Here is a 16,884-nt window from a genome sequence, read left to right as displayed (position 1 = left end):
GAGACATGATTCGCCGATCGGGGGAACAGCCCCCACCGTATTGGCTTCAGACCCCTGGCAATCCCCAAGGCAGCCGTTGCATTGATGCCTCGCTCGCAAACGGCCTGCGGTGGAACCTCTCCCAGACAGACCCAAGCAGCAGACACCACCACCACCACCACCACAGGGGATGCAGTCCCAGCATCACAACCAGCCGGCTCCTCAGACCCGTGCCTCGCCACAGCCCTCCTTGGCGCGATGGTGCAGCCTCGCAGAAGACGGCGAGCCCCAGCTCGACTCTCAGAGGATAGTCAGCCTCATCCAAGACCGCGATGCAGGCGCAACAAACGCCCAGCTTGCCCAGCTGGTACGCGGTGAAACCATCAACTCAAACGTCTGGCCGTTGATCTTCGACGATGGCCTACCAGACTCAGACCAGGTCGGGCAGTCGTCCTTGACCACTCTTCGCTCTCTGGCATATCTACGATCTCTTCTAGCAGCACCTCCTGAAGCCAATCCAACCCCCCTCGAAGCGCTGTCGAATACTTCGAAGCGCCATGTTGCTCTCGGTGTGCGTGATCTCTATCTCGCGGCTTGGCGGGGTCTGCTCAGTGACGAGGAGACGAAGCTGCTCGAGGGCATAACACAGCTCCTGCACGCGCCAATTGACGCCCAGATCCTCAAAGGCATCATGCCGCTTTCATTTCACCCCTCCGCCAGCTACAAAATGCTCAAGTTTGTCGAGGACCTCGACTACAAGATTACCGACGTGGGCCTGAAGCCGTACTTCGCGCAGGTCCTGGGCACTCCAAGGCTCTTTGCGGTCTTTGTGGACCCGGCAGATCTGTCATACCACAATTTTGAAAACATTATACCGCTTGATGCGTGGCTGGAGTCGAGGACGACATCGGCGATGGAAAAGGCAGCAGAGACGGTGCTCCCTATGGGCCTGGTCGAGCTGCGGCAAAGCCAGAGCGATATACAAGTGTGGACGGGCAGAGTGTCTATGGACGACTCGGCGGAGATCGTCGTCAAGCAACTTGCCGAGCTGGACCTCTATGTGTCTCCGTTGAACGGTACCACCCGCGGCGGGGAGCGGTTCATCTTCCATTCCAACATACTATCTCGTGCCCTCACCAGCGCGATTGAGCGGAGTGACCTGTTGGAGAAAATAGGGCTCACCGCAGGGCCTACGTGTCCAGCCGGTTCGTTTCGCTTCGTCAACTATGTGTTCCGCTGCAACAGATTCAAACCACAAACAGACAAGTTCTCGCAGCACAGAGACACTCCGTACTACGACGCTGCGCGAAGCCAGATATCGAAATACACGGTGCTTGTCTACCTGGCATCCGGCACAAGCCGGGGCAGCCAGCAAGACAGCGATGCCGCAGACGCAATCGACAAGCCTGCTCTACTCATCAAGGCTGGATCAGCAGACAAGAACCATGGCAATAACATCTGCTTCTACGACATCCAGCCCATGCAGTTCGTCATCTTTGACCAGCGACTCGAGCACGAAGGTCACCCGTTCATCGACACGGACAAGGTCTTCCTCCGGACGGAGCTCATCTTTGAGGACAAGCGGCTTCATTCTTCGGAGCCCATGAGCTCGAGATATCATAACGAGGCTGTCGCTGGCCTCTTCAGCCAGGCGTGCTACATGACCGGTCATGGCGTGTTCGACGCAGAGCTTGCGGCCCACGCGCACACTTGCTATGAGAAGGCCAACGCGATGCACTGGGGACTGTCTACATCTTCCTCCACGGGCAGCTTGGACCAGTCTGGTGAGAACATGGTGTACCTGCTCAAAGAGTTCGCGGGAACACGGTTCCTGACAAACGGGTACAACTACTGGTTCTCCACCACCGCACCACCGAACAGTCGGTCATCTTCAAAAACAACGAAGGACGACACCGACGAAACGGGCCATATCAAGGACTGTGCAACGGTTGCGGTGCTGGACTACTTGAACTGTCGTGTTGGCGGTGGGAAGACGTTTAGATCGTTGTTGCAAACGGAGACGGTGCGTGGTAAGGTTGTCTGCGACGCGGACGTCATACGGATCTTGTCCACGACGCCTGTACCGAACCAGGAAATAGCGGCAGAGACGCATAAACAAGATGCGGCGGGAGGGGGCATGCTTCGCCGACTAAATTCCTCCAACGTCGACACACTGTTCCAGGAGGACACAGGAAAGCCATTTATCAAGCGCCGGCTGTCCTGGAAACAGGACGAGGATGATGAGGATGACGAGGAAGAAGATCGCCCATCGTGCTGTCCTTTTCACGACTACGAGAACTTTGACGCACGAGATAGTATCGAGGTCTCGAGCATCTACGAGGCCTGCTGCGCATATACGCGGCGCAGAATCCTCAGCTCGCCAATCACGTTCCTTGGCGAGGAGGAGGAACTCGTGGTGAATCATGACAACATCCTCGTGCAGGGGGACAAGGTTTACATCTTGAGGGCAGAGAAGGAGGGAGATGGTCACCAAGATGGGCTGGACGAGAGGAGGATTAACTTTGCGGCATGCTGGACAAGTCTTCCATCGCCTGTGGCGTTCATCGGACTCGGAGGAGAAGTCAGGGCGCCCCGACTACTGCTTCCGCCACTCCAGTTCCAGAGGATTATGCCAGAAGATTCCAGGGCAAGCGAATCTTACGACAATGGAAGCAGTGGCCCTGGCTATTACCATTTTACGCTGGACTTGTTTCGGAACGACTGGGTCCTGAGCGTTGATGACGAGGCAAAGATACCTGTACCAGTCATCACGAACGACCTTGACGAGGAGAACCTGGTGGAAGGGGATGAATCTAAGTTCCTACAGCAAACACCGGGGTACGACTTCGACTTCCAGCATGGCTTAACGATCCACAGCCATGACCGTGCGGACTCTACAACGGACGACAGAAACGCAGGCACGCGGCGCAGTATGAGGCTCAAGGCTTCAGTCATTGGAGGTGAAGCTTATGCAAGAGGTCATGAAGGCGGTCACAGGATGCGGGAGACTGATATCGATGACCTGGCAGAGGTAGCTGACGAAGACTGGGCCACGGAGTCGGAGGCCTTGGAAACAGATGACGAGGATGATAGTGGCGTGGACCAGCCTATACGAAGACGACACCCGAGCAGAAGTGCAGCATTTATAGATGTCGAGGCTGAAGTACTCTCGGATGGCGATTTAGTTGACGACGATTTGGATGAACCGGCGGATAAATCTGAAGGCTATGACGATGTAGACGAGCCTCGAAAGAGGAGGAGGTTTTGAGGTCTCTTGAAAGCAATACCCAAAGTCCCTTGATGGGCACATCCCATCTGTAGTGCAGGACCTTCTACGCTCACAGGTTTCCATCAAGCAAGTCTAAGCTTCAAACAACTATTGTCCTGGAATTGGTCGATCCAGCAGGGTGGCTTGCTGGACTCCGTCATTGGATCTGTAGTGCATAGTGCCTGAAGTGTGATACATGGAGAGTTGCGCAAGCCGCACGCAATGAGGGTCTATGTTGAGTGATAGTATAGTGTTTTGACGAGGCCGGGTAAAGACTGAAAGAGCTTCTACAAAGAATGTCTTTGCAGAGAATAGAACAATGATAGCCACGAGAATCCCGCCTCATGAGACGGTCAAAAGTAAAGCAGTGTCCGTTCGCCTGGTTGCATACGAACTAGTGCACAACGATGAGGAAAAAGGTAAACAGTCCTCGCGAGATTCTGGTAATTCGTTGTTCCTAATCTCCTCCACGGGGCCATCGGGATAAGCTTACATGCTTGGCGCACCCCCGCCTTATACATCTTGCTCCCTGTAGTTGCGAAAACTTGCCAGTACATACCTCACGGCATCGCTTACAAATCCAGATTTGAGCAGAATTGGCCTACCTGATAGGCTGCTTTCACTTGACCAGGACCCAAAGCAGCTTGCTTGGAAATCACACTCAATGTCCTTGCTGACCGCCTGATTCCGCGGCCGGGGGGTTTTTTGGTTCCGCAACGGCAATTATTCAGCCAGTCAGCTGGTGGCCGTTGTGACCATGTTGTTAATCCAGTCGGCTTGATTTTAAGGGCGGCAGTTGAAAACGAATGAGGCAGTTGATACATAAGAATGATAGCACTTGCCAAGGATAAAAGTTATTTATTCCACAAAGCATCGCTGAGCTCTCTCACCTGGTCAAGCAATCCTAACACTTCTTGAATTCAAAAATGCTTTTCCCGAAATTCCTTGCGATGGCAATGCTTGCCACAGCGTCTGCCAACAACGAACCCGCGCCCTACCAGATATCTGTCGATCCAAAGCTCATCAAAGAGGCTGCTATCAAAGCCCGGCTCTATAGGCCCTCTTTGCCCTTGGAGGATGGTACAAGTGAGACATGGAGAGAAGGTCCGCCGACCGAGAACATGACGGCTCTCGCTAGCTATTGGGCAAACGATTACGACTGGCTTGAGGTTCAGGAAGAACTCAACTCCGCCGGTCGACATTACACTGTGACGCTTTCCGCGGGACACGGATATAATCAAAGCTTGCCTGTGCATTTTGTCCACGAGCGGTCCGAGAGGCCCGACGCCATCCCGCTCTTGCTGCTACACGGCTGGCCATCTACGTATACCGAGTGGAACGACATCTTGAAGCCGCTCACTGCACCGCAGGATGAGAATGCGCCGGCCTTTCACGTAGTCGCGCCCGACAGCCCTGGCTTCGGTTTCAGCCCTGCGCCTACTCATACAGGATTTGGACCCCGTCAAGCCGGTGCTGCTTGGGCCAACTTGATGAGCACGCTGGGCTACGACAAGTACGGGATCGTCTCGACAGACTTTGGGTGGTGGGTCGCCTTGTTCATGGTCGACGATGACAAGGACCACATAGTCGGCCACTTTACCGACTTTCACTTTGCCCAGCCGACGCCGGCCGACATAGAGCGCTACAACAACAACCAGACGGATCAGCTCGAGACAGAATACATTGCCAGTGTTCTGGCATTCCAGGGGGGATTCAACGCGTACATGGTGATCCAGGGCCAAGGTCCTCTGAAGCTCGGCCAAGCTCTCAACGACAGCCCCGTCGGCTACGCAGGATGGATCTGGCATCTCTGTCACTTCGGGAGTGACGGCTATCCTTATACCCTCAAGCAAGTCGTAACGAGGACCCTGCTGCTGTGGATTCCCGGTGCATATGGAAATCTGAGGGCCTACTTGGAGTGGCTCAGGGTACGTGGTGTAGAAGATATTCCACGCAATCCCTGCATTTCTTTTTTGGCAGAGCCATGTATATCGCCAAGACGGAGTACTTCGCTAACCAATGCATCCTTCGTGGCGGAATAGCCCGAGAGCAGCCAGTTTCCGAAATCAGACGTGCCCACCGGCGTTTCCCAATGGGGCGGCATAAACGGCCCGTTCGAGGAGCTGGTGAACTTCCCACTGGCGGTGAGTTGATGCTGATGAACATGGCCCCCCCACGGGAGCGCCTCTGAGTTCAATGCTGACTGCAGGAAATTACCGGAATAATAGCCTCCCAGGTGGATCGAGAGAACGAGCAACTTGACTTTCCTCGTTCGCCGCGACTTTGGTGGTCACTTCCCCGCTGAGCAGTACCCGGATCTCTATGTCAAGGACGTGCAGGACTTCTTTGGGCAGCTTGATGCATAGAATGGCTTTTCTCGTGTGGCCGATTTGCATTGATCACATGTGCCAATATACTTGTGTTATACTTGGTTATCTCGACCTGTGTGCCTTGCGCCGCACTTACGCTAGAGCATTTCCACACAAAGTAACATGTGGCACTTGAGAGGCGATACTAACTCCTCCGCACTAAGACGGCATAGTCTCATACAATCAAAGCAAGTTCGCCGTACCTCTGCATCTCTGTACCTTTGTACCCTGAACCTCTGGACCTCTGAAGCTCTGCACCTGAGGGTTTTGACACCATAGCCATCAGAATCCCAAGTTAGGGGACTAACTGGTCCAGTGCTGTCGTAGCATCTACTTAATATGAGCCCAGGAATGATTAGTCAATGACCAGCCAGTGAGTGGGCCGTGACTGCCAGGCAACGTCCTGTGACTTCCAACCTTGGAAGTTTCGGGCAGGTCTTCTTTCCCTGTCTGGATTATGGCCTGAGGCATGCAACCATCACTTAAGGGAACCCTGGAGTGCAGTAGGTCGACAAACGGCGTGCATGTGTTACGTTTCCTCACCTTTCCCCGGGGCACTCTCACGCACTCAACCTCGATCTCGTGTAGACAGCTTCCCTGCTCATCCCATCGCCATTCTTTGGAACGGCCAGCTGACCCCTCCCTGTCGCTAGTCATCTTTCCATTCATGCTGCCGCCGACCTAAGCAGCATAAAACCAGACACATACGCAATCCACGGTTGACAGCATATAGACCACTGCCACAGCCTCCACGCTCTGCACTCGTGCCAGTGCAGCACCCTCTACCATGGTCGATCCAGCCTTTCACCCATTCTCACGCTTGCCGTTCGAGATACGTGAGATGATATACGTGGCCTCGATCCAGCCTCGTATCGTCGAAGTCAAGGAGAAGGCCGAGTGTCCTGGGGGATTCTTCAAGCGATTTCGCACAACCATTTTCCCCCAGGGTTTCCAGCTCGACCCATCGATTGCGCACTTCGCTCCGGGATGGCGGCACGAATTGCCGCTCGAAGTCGACAATCAAACTGCCCTTGAGGACTACGGTTTCACCAACAGCAAGCCCACGCGGAAGCCTTGGGTGCCTACCGCTGAGTGCCCAGAGATTCCGCTCAACTGGCTCATAGAGCAGCCAGTAGTCGCCTACGAGTTCATGCGACGTAGTGAGCTCTTCAGCCGAGCACCACTACCAGCACTGCTCCACACGTGCCGCGAGTCCAGGAACACGCTGCAATCACACGGCTACGAACTCGCCTTCGGGACACGCTCGAGCTCGGCCATGACGTGGTTCAACCACAAGATCGACACCGTGTACTTGAGACAGATCCAGGGCGCTGGTCCTCACCGCTACTCGCTCATGGGCGGCCATTTCTAGGAGATTGGCCAGTTCATGCCAGAGGATCTCCAACGCATCAAGCGCTTGGCTCTGTCTGGCGCAGCACTTGTGCCGGTTGGCTGCCTCCACGAGATTAAGCGTTTCTGCATGTTTCTCAAGATGTTCAACCTGGATGAACTCCACATCATCGAGTGGCTTCCCTACAACTTCACGGGCAAGGCAGAGCCCAAGGAATGCATGTACTGGGATTGCAAAGCTGATTGCGATGACACTGACAGTGAAGCCGACGACTGCTCCTCTGTTGAGATCCCCGAGCCGGACGACGGGGATCTCGACGGTGAGCTCGACAACAATCTCAACGAAGCACTATACACACGGAAGCCTTGGCACCTGGTACGTCAAAACGAGATGGATGAGCACCTATGCTGGCGCAAGAAGCAATTTGGCGTCGACTGGAACCTCACCTTGACTCTCCATCCCGAGAAGACTCAGTATGATCAAGACCACTACTACGGATCCAATTGGGATGTCCCGCTGTATGCTCACGTTGCCGAACGGTTTGAGATGATGGCCGGCGACATCCTGGCATCAGCGCCTGAGGTCTTCTACTCTCACATCCTACCCGAGCAAATTGACCTTGAAACGGTTCGCCAGCTCACGCGAGATGAGATCTACGGTGATGCAGAGTTAGACTGAAGCGGCTGAGACTTATTATCAGGACGCCGACAACTTGCGAAGCAGGGACGAGCATGAAAAAAACGGGGCGACCATAGGTCGCAAAGCGCGATAATTATCGTTTTGAGCTACGGACGGCTGCTGGACAAGGCGTTGCAGTGTCGAACGCCCATCATTTTCCGGTGTGCACCAAGGGACAATCCCTTTACCTTCCTATTTGTGTTTAGCTCACATATCTGGCTTCCATTATGGCCGAGTCGTCCAATAGAGAACAAAACAATATAATAATAGAGTTAACAACAACCTGCTTCCAGCAGTACACCCATTCTTTCACGCGCCCACCAGCCGACGTTTTGAACTTGACGGATCAATTCGCGAGTGAAAATCAGACCCCAGAACAACAACACTACACCCACGCTATGCTGAAGTTCCATGACAATGTCGCTAAAAACAAACAAAACAACTCCAAGATTTCAAGGCTCCTCCTCATACTCAAAGATCAAATGACCCCGTCAAAGTCCATGTTCTCCAACCACGCCATAAAGTCGTGGTCGTAGCCCAGGAACGGGGCTTCGGTTGTGCCGTAGACAAAGTTCCACAGGTCCGTGTCCTGAGGCCTCGCCGCGGCGCTCTCGCTGCTGGCATCGGGCATTGCGGTGTCGTAGTAATCCGTGGTGCCGAGTTGAGGATGGGAAAGGGGGTGGGGCCCCGAAAAGTCCAGGGCCACGGAGGGCGGGAGGTTACACGACGAGGCGTCAACGGCCGCGGCGTTGGCTAGGGTCGCCAGCGGGGAGGGCGCCGGGTCGTGAATGTGGTCAGCGGCAGCGGAGTTGTTGATGCCCAGAACGCTGGGGTGGATGTGCAGAGACTGGCTCGGGGCGGCAATCGAGGACGCCGCCGAGCGTGGCAGGCTTGATTGTTCTTGCTTCTGTCTGTCGGTGTGGTTGTATGCCTGAGCAGCAGCGCTTGGCTGATGCTGGGGGGAGGCTTGCGTCTGCGATGGCAGAGATCCTCTTTGTTGTTGGTGTTGGTGCTGGGAATTTGATGGCTCGGCTGCTGCTGAGGAAGGTGGCTTCCGATCACCACCGCCGCCGCCGCCGTTGCTCAGAGACACCGGCACTCCGGCACTGCTGAACTCGGGCGTGAGCAACTTGTCCAGTATCCTCCCGATGACCTTCCGGCCCTGCGTACAGATGGCCGACATGCCATCTGAAGGGTCCACGGCCTCGAGCCTGGAGGCGAAGACGGCAAGGTCCTGGATGGTGCGGCTGCGCGGAAGGAGGGGCGGCTCGGCGAGGCGCAGGCCCTGCATCTGCAGCCGCTGCAGGCGCTGCTCCTGCTTGAGCAGCTCGACGCCCACGATGGCGGCAGCGCGCATGCCCTGGCTGCCCAGGAAGGCGGAGATGTCCTGGGGGAAGTTGTACATGAGGACATTGTTCTGCGACAGGTCGAGACAGCCCGACAGCAGGTCCGAGGCGATGCGGATCATGGTGTCTGGCTTGATCTCTGGGATCTGGCTGGAGGCGGCGGTGGCGGTGCTGTTGTTGACCTTGGAGGAGTGCGAGTTGACCTTGCGGATGAGGACGAGCTGGAGGAGCAGCTCGGTCGACAACCTGACATGGCGGGCGCTGTACTGGAGCAGGGTCTGGAGGGGCGTGAGGTTCTCTGCGACCTGGCGCTCGCGGAGCATCGTCAGCTTCTCGGTGCAGACGCGCGTGATGTACTCTGGGTAGGTGGCCCAGGTGTCGCGGAAGGTGCGCTGGATGCGGGCGGCGGCGGCAATGGTCTCCTCGGGCGTGTATTTGCCCAGGGCGAGGTCGAGGATGTCCTCGCGGGTGGTCGTGACCGAGATCCAGCCGCGCTCGTAGGCGGAGCGGCGGAACTTGCCCTCGCGGTTGAAGCCCATGGGGTCGAGGTTTGCGATGACCTTTGCGAGCTCTGGGGGGTCGAGGAAGAGCTCGTCGTCGCTGAGGTCGTAGGGGGCCTCGACGGTGCTGTAGCGGTGCGAGAGGCGCGGGGGCCTTCCGAGGAAGGTGGCGGTGGCAATCTCGCGCGCGTAGGCGCAGAGAAAGGTGCGCTTGCGCAGCTCTGCGTGGAAGAGGGGCACCTCTGTGCGCGGGGGCTGGTGGAGGCCCATGGTGATGATGATGTCGTTGAGCTCGCTCGACTCGCGGTACGACTCGTAGCTGAAGGTGCCCTTGTTGGGCGAGGGCATGAGGCTCATGGCCAGCACCAGCCACGCGAGGCGCAGGTCGATGATGTCGCACTGCCGGTAGAAGTCGAGGCAGCTGCTCATGACGGCGCCCATCTGGCCCAGCAGCGCCTTGCGCTCGACCCGGTGCTTGCGAAACAGCACGTGCGTCTCGAGCACCTGCTGCGCCGCGAGCCCGACCATCGCCGCGATCAGCCCGACCGTCACCCACCGCAGGCCCATCCCCGTGTCCCCCTCGGCCCACTGCCGCGCCGACATGTCCTTGCTCATCGGCGGCAGCCTGTGCGAGTTGTCCCACAGCAGCCGCGCAAGCTTGCGCACCTCGCCCCGGTCCTGCCGCGCCAGCGTCTCCCCGTGCGTCTCCCACATGCCCTTCTGCCACGTCTCCAGGATCGGCCGCCCCAGCAGGCCCCCGTCCTCCTCGAGCTGGTTGAACATGTCGGCAAAGTCGTCCACCAGCGCCCGGTTCTGCAGGAACGACAGCACCTCGCAGCTCCGCTCCATGTTCTTCTCCGTCACCGACTCCTGGATCTTGCACTTGTGGTCGTTGGACGGCTCCACCGTCAGGTCGGCGAACCCGTCGGAGAATATCGTCGAGTACGAGGTCACACCGACATAGCCCGGGTTGTGCTCGTTGTGGATGGCCTGCTCGTCAGAGTCGGAGATGGACGGCGAGATGGCCTCTGAGACGGGGATGGAGCGGGTGTGTTCGCTCGTAGGGGTGTCCGAGGTGGAAGAGACCGGAGTGGCTAGGCGTCCCGAATCAGGTGGCGCCGACTTGTTCTGTTCGGCAAAGCGTCAGTGCCGTTCGGTGCCAGGCGACTTGAGCATGACCTGGATACGGCCGATGGATCCTCCTCGGCGGGAGGTCTCGGCATGGTGCGACGTACCTTGGAGAGAGGATGCGGGTGATAGACACACTGGTCCCCCATGCGCCGGCGCAGACACCGCGAGCAAGGGGTCTCATGGTTGCAAGAGAGCTTGGACTTGCGACAAGGTTCACATGAGCTCAACCGTCCGTTCCTTCTCCTTCCCACACTGGGCCGTGTAACATTGGAGGGATGCGGGCGAAGTTCCCTCAGGAGGCTTGGCGTGTCCATCATGGTGGACCTTACCAGAGGAGACACGTATAGCGGGCAGCCCAGTCCACGGCTATGGCCAGACGTCTGTATACTCAGCTAGGCTTTCGGAACGTGGTACAGTTGAGAGACACGATGGGATGCAGTGAGACAGCAGAGGGGAGATGGCATAATGGGATAGAGATAACGGTCTATTCCGTAAATCCGAGTAGATAGAGGGTTTTATTTGCTTGGCGACATAAGCGCTAATACGTTTTCGACTTAATCCGTTAGAAAGCGGGTATTTTACAGGGGTTGTCGAGTTCCGGGAAATCACTTAGGCCGATTGGTTATGTGACGACCCAACCAGCAGGTCGCAGGATCAGGCCAGGGATAAGGACAGGTCATACACGTGGGGCGGAACACCCTCGGATTATATTAGCAGGTCCCGGGATATAGAACTAACGGAGCTATATAGTATATATAGCGAACTACATATGTAACTAAGGAGCTATCTAGCGTACGTTAAGAACTAATAGTACTATATCTCTTCCTAGAGATACGACAACCCTAAAGAGAGAACGATAGTAGAGTATTAGTTATTATCGCATAGGCCTTACCTATCTTACAGAACAGCAACCCCAGCGCCCTGTCTAACGGTTGGCCCCGGGGGCAGGATCATGACACCAGCCTGCGATATGGTCAGCAAAATTGGTCGGATGAATTAAAGCTGCCGGGACGCGGGCAATTGCTGTTGCGACCATAGACAGCTGCTGATGCCCCTCATTTGGGAATAGGTGTGCCCGTGGGCTGGCTGCGATTGGGCGGCGGATCGCTCGGAGGACCAGGACGGAAGCATGGTTGTAAGCTCAATAAAGGAGGATTGCCGTAGCGTACTATGTCCTCTCTTTCTATCTAGATATTAGCCAGAATAACAAAGACCTATCCTTGAAAACGTGAGGCCTATAATTCATGTCAGATTCGGAACCATTTCCCGAAACGTAATGCAAAGAGGTCGTGTTCCTGCTCCAGCGGACTAAGCGGAGGTCACTACCTAAAGAATTGCCTTGCCTCGATTGTCTACTAAGCACAAGATATATGTTTGTCAGCGGGACCCAGTCAAGGCACTGCGTGCTTGATAAGCCGGCCATCGGCGACGTTGACCACCGATGGCTTAATTGGGTTGCCATCGCGGGGTAGCTCAGATGAAGGTCACAAACAGGCTACATATAACCGCTAGACTGGGGCCAGCAGCAACGTCACTGGTTTGAGGCACGTTCGTCGCTCGCGGTCGCCCGTCAGTGCAATTGAACACAAACAAACTCAAGTGACCACAGAGATTGAATGAAACAAGGCTCCAGCGACACCTGCGTCAAGCCACGATCATGTCTGGCGCACACCTCTCGCGGGACGACTGCGACCTCTTCTACACCATCCATGGCCCTAGTTCTGGACTGCCGGTCCTTCTCATCCATGGTTGGACGTGCGACATGACCGACTGGAGCTTCCAGCTGCCATTTCTCCTGCAGACACACAAGTGCTTCCGCGTCATCGCTATGGACCTGCGCGGCCACGGGGCGAGCCGGACTCTCCAGGCAGACGGCCACACCGAGACAGACATGTCGCCGACGGCCATGGCCGAGGATGCCGCAGAGATTCTCCGCCGGAGCGGTGTCGACGACAGTAACAAGGCCATAATCATAGCGCACAGCCTAGGCACTACCGTGGGGATCGAGCTTTCCCACGGGCACCCATCGCTGGTAAAGGGCCTGGTCCTGCTCGACCCGTCGTATCAGGCGCCGTTGCACATGTTTCTCGGCCTTGTCGAGCAGCTGAAGGACGATTACGAAACGGCTCTAGCCTCCTGCTTCGAAGCGCTTTACCCGTCCGAGACCCCGGAGTACATCAAGACGTGGAACCTGTTGCGAGCGTTGAGCATGGACAAGGGTGCCGCAATTCGGTCAGTGGAGCAGCAGGTCGAGTGCCTCCTGCCGAGCGGCGTCGAGTATGCCAGGCGGACTCGCGTCAAGGTGCCCAGGCTAGTGATGAGTTCGGCCGGTCAGTTTCTAGACGCCATTAGAGAGGCTGGGTGGGACGACGAGCTCGACAGGCTGGAATTGTTGGAGGCAGGCGGACACTGGATGATGAAGACGAAGCCTGACGAGGTCAACCGCCTGATTCAGAGCTGGCTCGAAGGTCGCTCGTTTATAGATACGCCGTGATGATGACACCAATGGTTTTTCCGGCTTGTCTCCGTGTCGGCCGTGCTGGTTAATGGAGTTGATGGCTCGCTAGCTGTTCCACACGAGGAAAAGTGCATTGTACTTCATCCTTGACCGCGTTGAGGCATGTTGCCGTCTCACGTTGAATAAAAAAGGCGCGCGCCTTTGTTTTGACATGCTTGGTCTTCACTAATACTGTCCAGCCCTTCGCTGCGTGGGTGGAGAGGGCCTCATTCCGTGCTCACCGAACAGCGTTCAGTGAGTCATTCAGCTCCGACAGCAAACCCCCACCCATCTGAACCTGAATACAGCCATCACCACGAGGCTCTAAGGCTTTGACTTTACTTGCCTATCCTGGCGAGGCCACCCCGTTGGCGTTCGAGGGGAAACAAACCCCTTAGTTTTCACTACGTTCAAACACGGAGCATAACCATTGTTCTTTGAAACGAGGTACAAGTTATCATAGACGTTTCATGCATAGGCGGAAACCTGTTTACATGTCTTCGTTGCTCTCACAGATCCAGTAGGCTTCAACCTCGGCAATGCAGGTTCTGGCAGGGATCGTCACCGCAATGGGAAATCCCCCATAGTCCGGGTCCTCATTCGGCATGATGAGAAACTTGCCGCTTCTCGTCTCGTCCCCATTGAGCGTCCTGAGGGTGCGGAGCTCCCCAGTATCCTCGACATACTCCTTCTCCCTGGAGTCGAGAATACCCGTGAACGTGGCGTCGTCCTTGTGGCTCTTGAAGTGGACGTTGAATCCCCTCCCAACCGCCAGGAACCTGGCCGAGTCCTCGCCACCGAGCTGGATCACCATCCCGCCTCCCGGGCCAGCCTTGCCAAACACAAACGCCCGCTCGACGATGACCTCGAGGTGCCCGCCAAACATCTTGGTCCAGTGCTCTTGGCCCTTGGGCGGACCAGACTGTGGCAGCTCGTCAAAGAAGAAGCCGAACCGCTTCGAGGGCGGCGTGTTGAGGAGATACTCCTTGGTCTGTGCGAGCAGCTTGTACTCCCTCCCAATCGCCTCCGGGGCCGTGTCGATACCAAACGGGCCAGTCCCGAGCGCCCCGTACGTCGCATACGCGAGCCAGACCCTCCTCGCGCCGTGCTCGTCCCGGCGCTGCTCCGGGATGAACAGCGGGCTGTCCGCGTGGGCCGTGTAGTCCCTGCAGACGGCCTCGTAGTCTTGCAAGTACAAGTCGGGCGCGAGGAAGTCGAGGGCCGGGGCGTTGAAACGCCAGATGTCAGTGACGTGCGGGCAGGGTCCGCCGGACGGGTAGATGCCCGGCTGAGCACCGCCGCCGGCCACGAAGGGGAGACCCTCGAGATCGAGCGCCGCCGCGGCCGCGGCCGCCGGGTCGTCAAAGTTGAGCCACGTGTTGGTGTACATGGGGATTGGGTATCCCTGCTTGCCCGCCGCCGCGACCTTGCCCACGTACGTCGAGATCGCATTGGCCGTGAACGCCTCGCTTGCGGCGTCGCCCGGCCCGAACAGCGCTTCCCAGCTCGTCGCCTTGCCCTCTGATCTGGCCTTGGCGACTGTCTCGAGTCTCTCGCCGAACCGTCGGATGAACTTGGGGTGCAGATCTTTGGTCGCGGCCACCAGATGATCAACCAGTGCCGAGGGCACGCCCTTTTCGAACTCGGCCTCGGCAACCCGAGACCGGTCCCGCGCGTCGCCCAGAAGCCCACTCTCGTTCTCGACCTGGATCATGATGACGGTGTTATGCTCCGAGTCCATCTCGGCGAGGTGCTCCGTGAGCCTGCGGAACGCGCGGCTGTCCGCCGTGACACACTCGTCCGAGAACGGCGAGATCATCTCTAGTGTCCTCTTGCGCCGGCCGCTGGCGGTCTCGTCGAGCACATGGACGCGCGGGAACCGCTTCACGTCGCGCTTCACCCAGTGCGGGACGTAGGTCGACATGCCGTTCTTGTAAGTGCCGAACCACAAGAGGACGAGGTGGAGGCCGTGCTCCCGTGCGCCCCGGACGACAGCGTCGAGCCCGGAGAAGTCGAACTGCCCTTCGACGGGCTCAATCATTTCCCAGTAGACGGAACCTAGCAGCGTGTTGATGGACTGCGCCTTCATCGTGGGCCACACGTCGGCCATGAAGCGGGCCGAGCTCAGCGACGAGTTGTGCAGCTCGCCGGCGAGCATGAGGAAGGGCTTGCCCTTGACGATGAGCTGGATGCCGTTTGGGCCATGACGGAGATGCGGCAGCAGGGACGAATCTGGCGAGATTGTCTCTTGTCCCATCCTGGCGCGGGGAAACTGGAGAGTAGTGTTGCGGGGCTTGCTTTGCGGACAAAAGAAAACAAAAAGTCGGGTGCGTTTGGGGATGGTGTGAACTGGTTAAAAGCGTGAGTGAGACAGCCAGAGGTATCTGAGCATGTCAGGTGAGGTGAGGCAAGGGATAAATGCGGATGTCGAGGCACGCTCTTGAGCGCAAATACCAATAATATCCGGTTCCCCGTCCGGCAGAAGTCACGGGCGTCTCCGCACCCTCATCGCCTCCTCATTCTCCGCATGGCTTGTATGCAAGTGCAGGCGGCGTTTTGGAGACGATGACGATTCATGTGTAGTGACTCCACTCCTTCGTATCTCCTGCCAGGCCAGAAACACTTCGCTCGTGCGCCCGTGCAAAGACTATGACGAATCAAGTGAGGAAATGACGTTTAGTGTAGCCGCCAACTTCCCGTTGTGAGATGGGTCACGGCAGGGCCATTTGTGGGAATGCGTGCGCAGAAGGAAAGACAAAGAAAACCCTCTCGCTTCAACGACAGCTACCTCTGGCCGCCTCGTCTGGATGATTCGCGTCGTGATAGACATCCGGGTGCGGGGTTTCAATGCATGTCCCTAAACTCCCCCAGGTGGAACATGGACTCGGCCTCTTGGTGCTCACCTTTCCAAAATCACAACAGCGACATATCACATCCACCGGGCATCGGTCCCCATGCGTCTTTCTCTGCCCTTAACTATCTCGTAGGGAGGCTATATAAGGACGTCCTTAGCTGCGATTACTGCCGGCTGCTCATACCCTACTAGAGGGTATTACGCGTAGCTAGATAAAGGTAGGAGTCTATTCCGAAAGTCCGAGTATCCAGATGATACTCTCAGTTCGGCCATGGAAGTGCCTATATCTAGGTAACTAAGTCCGATAGAAAGTAGGTACAGCGTAGGGGTGATCTCATTCCGGTGAATAACTAAGGGCGATCAGTAGGGCTATATATTACTTTCTCTATAAGAGGCGGTAATTAAAAACAGTATCCGTGGCGTCCATAGACTTATCTAAGTGCAGGAGGGGTGCTAAGGTCCTAAAGTTCTCCCTCCTCCCTGCTTGCAGGCAGCCGCGACTCTGCTCACGTCCATCGAGATTGCGTTGGCTACAGACATCCCTACCTGATAGTATTCTTCGTAGTCCTTGGATCGACTAAACTCAGCTACTACAGGAGCCCACTACGTGAACTCCAGATTATGCAGCTGCGGGGGAGATTATGAGTGTAGTCTAACTGTGACGCGCCAGCACTGATGATTGATTTGGATCCTGATGACGAGATGTAAGCAGTCGTTTCGCTCATGCCTAAATGACCCATCAAGGAATCCTCAAAGTAGATACTGGGAAGGCTTTCTCAGATCCGCTGTGCCGTGGTCTAACACTAGGCGAACAATGATGCTGGGGATTATTTCCCCGTGCCGCATACGCTGGACAATACTGCTGGAACATCGCCGGAACTGTGGCCTCGACCGCCACCGCTTCTGGTGGG

The 16,884-nt window shown here is 56.7% G+C and overlaps 7 protein-coding genes across 7 annotated transcripts; 5 read left to right on the top strand and 2 right to left on the bottom strand.

Annotated features, from left to right (window-relative positions):
- Nucleotides 1–878: 878 nt before the first annotated feature.
- On the top strand, nt 879–3,466 carry B0I36DRAFT_335900 (uncharacterized protein). Its single transcript, XM_046155540.1, has one exon. It carries the CDS (start codon nt 893–895, stop codon nt 3,245–3,247), a length of 2,355 nt encoding a protein of 784 aa, XP_046006671.1. The 5' UTR covers nt 879–892; the 3' UTR covers nt 3,248–3,466.
- Nucleotides 3,467–4,173: 707 nt separating this feature from the next.
- B0I36DRAFT_377623 (epoxide hydrolase) lies at nt 4,174–5,613 on the top strand (the record flags this gene model as incomplete). Its single annotated transcript, XM_046160575.1, has 4 exons — nt 4,174–4,416; nt 4,516–5,175; nt 5,290–5,391; nt 5,476–5,613. The coding sequence occupies 4 exons, from the start codon at nt 4,174–4,176 to the stop codon at nt 5,611–5,613; spliced, it is 1,143 nt and encodes a 380-aa protein (XP_046006670.1).
- Nucleotides 5,614–6,403: 790 nt separating this feature from the next.
- On the top strand, nt 6,404–6,988 carry B0I36DRAFT_368425 (uncharacterized protein; the record flags this gene model as incomplete). Its single annotated transcript, XM_046159618.1, has 1 exon — nt 6,404–6,988. The coding sequence occupies one exon, from the start codon at nt 6,404–6,406 to the stop codon at nt 6,986–6,988; it is 585 nt and encodes a 194-aa protein (XP_046006669.1).
- A 120-nt stretch (nt 6,989–7,108) lies between these two features.
- B0I36DRAFT_368424 (uncharacterized protein) lies at nt 7,109–7,645 on the top strand (the record flags this gene model as incomplete). The annotated part of the gene is made up of 1 exon (XM_046159617.1): nt 7,109–7,645. One exon carries the CDS (start codon nt 7,109–7,111, stop codon nt 7,643–7,645), a length of 537 nt encoding a protein of 178 aa, XP_046006668.1.
- Nucleotides 7,646–7,699: 54 nt separating this feature from the next.
- Nucleotides 7,700–11,030, bottom strand: B0I36DRAFT_335899 (uncharacterized protein). The gene is made up of 2 exons (XM_046155539.1): nt 10,734–11,030; nt 7,700–10,626 (listed from the first exon to the last, which is right to left on the bottom strand). Exons 1-2 carry the CDS (start codon nt 10,937–10,939, stop codon nt 8,124–8,126), a joined length of 2,709 nt encoding a protein of 902 aa, XP_046006667.1. The 5' UTR covers nt 10,940–11,030; the 3' UTR covers nt 7,700–8,123.
- Nucleotides 11,031–12,134: 1,104 nt separating this feature from the next.
- B0I36DRAFT_335897 (Alpha/Beta hydrolase protein) lies at nt 12,135–13,234 on the top strand. The gene has a single exon (XM_046155538.1). It carries the CDS (start codon nt 12,280–12,282, stop codon nt 13,114–13,116), a length of 837 nt encoding a protein of 278 aa, XP_046006666.1. The 5' UTR covers nt 12,135–12,279; the 3' UTR covers nt 13,117–13,234.
- Nucleotides 13,235–13,560: 326 nt separating this feature from the next.
- B0I36DRAFT_435720 (glycoside hydrolase) lies at nt 13,561–15,376 on the bottom strand (the record flags this gene model as incomplete). The annotated part of the gene is made up of 1 exon (XM_046162782.1): nt 13,561–15,376. The coding sequence occupies one exon, from the start codon at nt 15,374–15,376 to the stop codon at nt 13,610–13,612; it is 1,767 nt and encodes a 588-aa protein (XP_046006665.1). The 3' UTR covers nt 13,561–13,609.
- Nucleotides 15,377–16,884: the final 1,508 nt, after the last annotated feature.

Source organism: Microdochium trichocladiopsis (genome assembly GCF_020744255.1).
Source record: "Microdochium trichocladiopsis strain MPI-CAGE-CH-0230 chromosome Unknown B0I36scaffold_11, whole genome shotgun sequence".
NCBI classification, from domain to species: domain Eukaryota; kingdom Fungi; phylum Ascomycota; class Sordariomycetes; order Xylariales; family Microdochiaceae; genus Microdochium; species Microdochium trichocladiopsis.
This window is presented reverse-complemented; position numbering and strand designations above follow the sequence as displayed.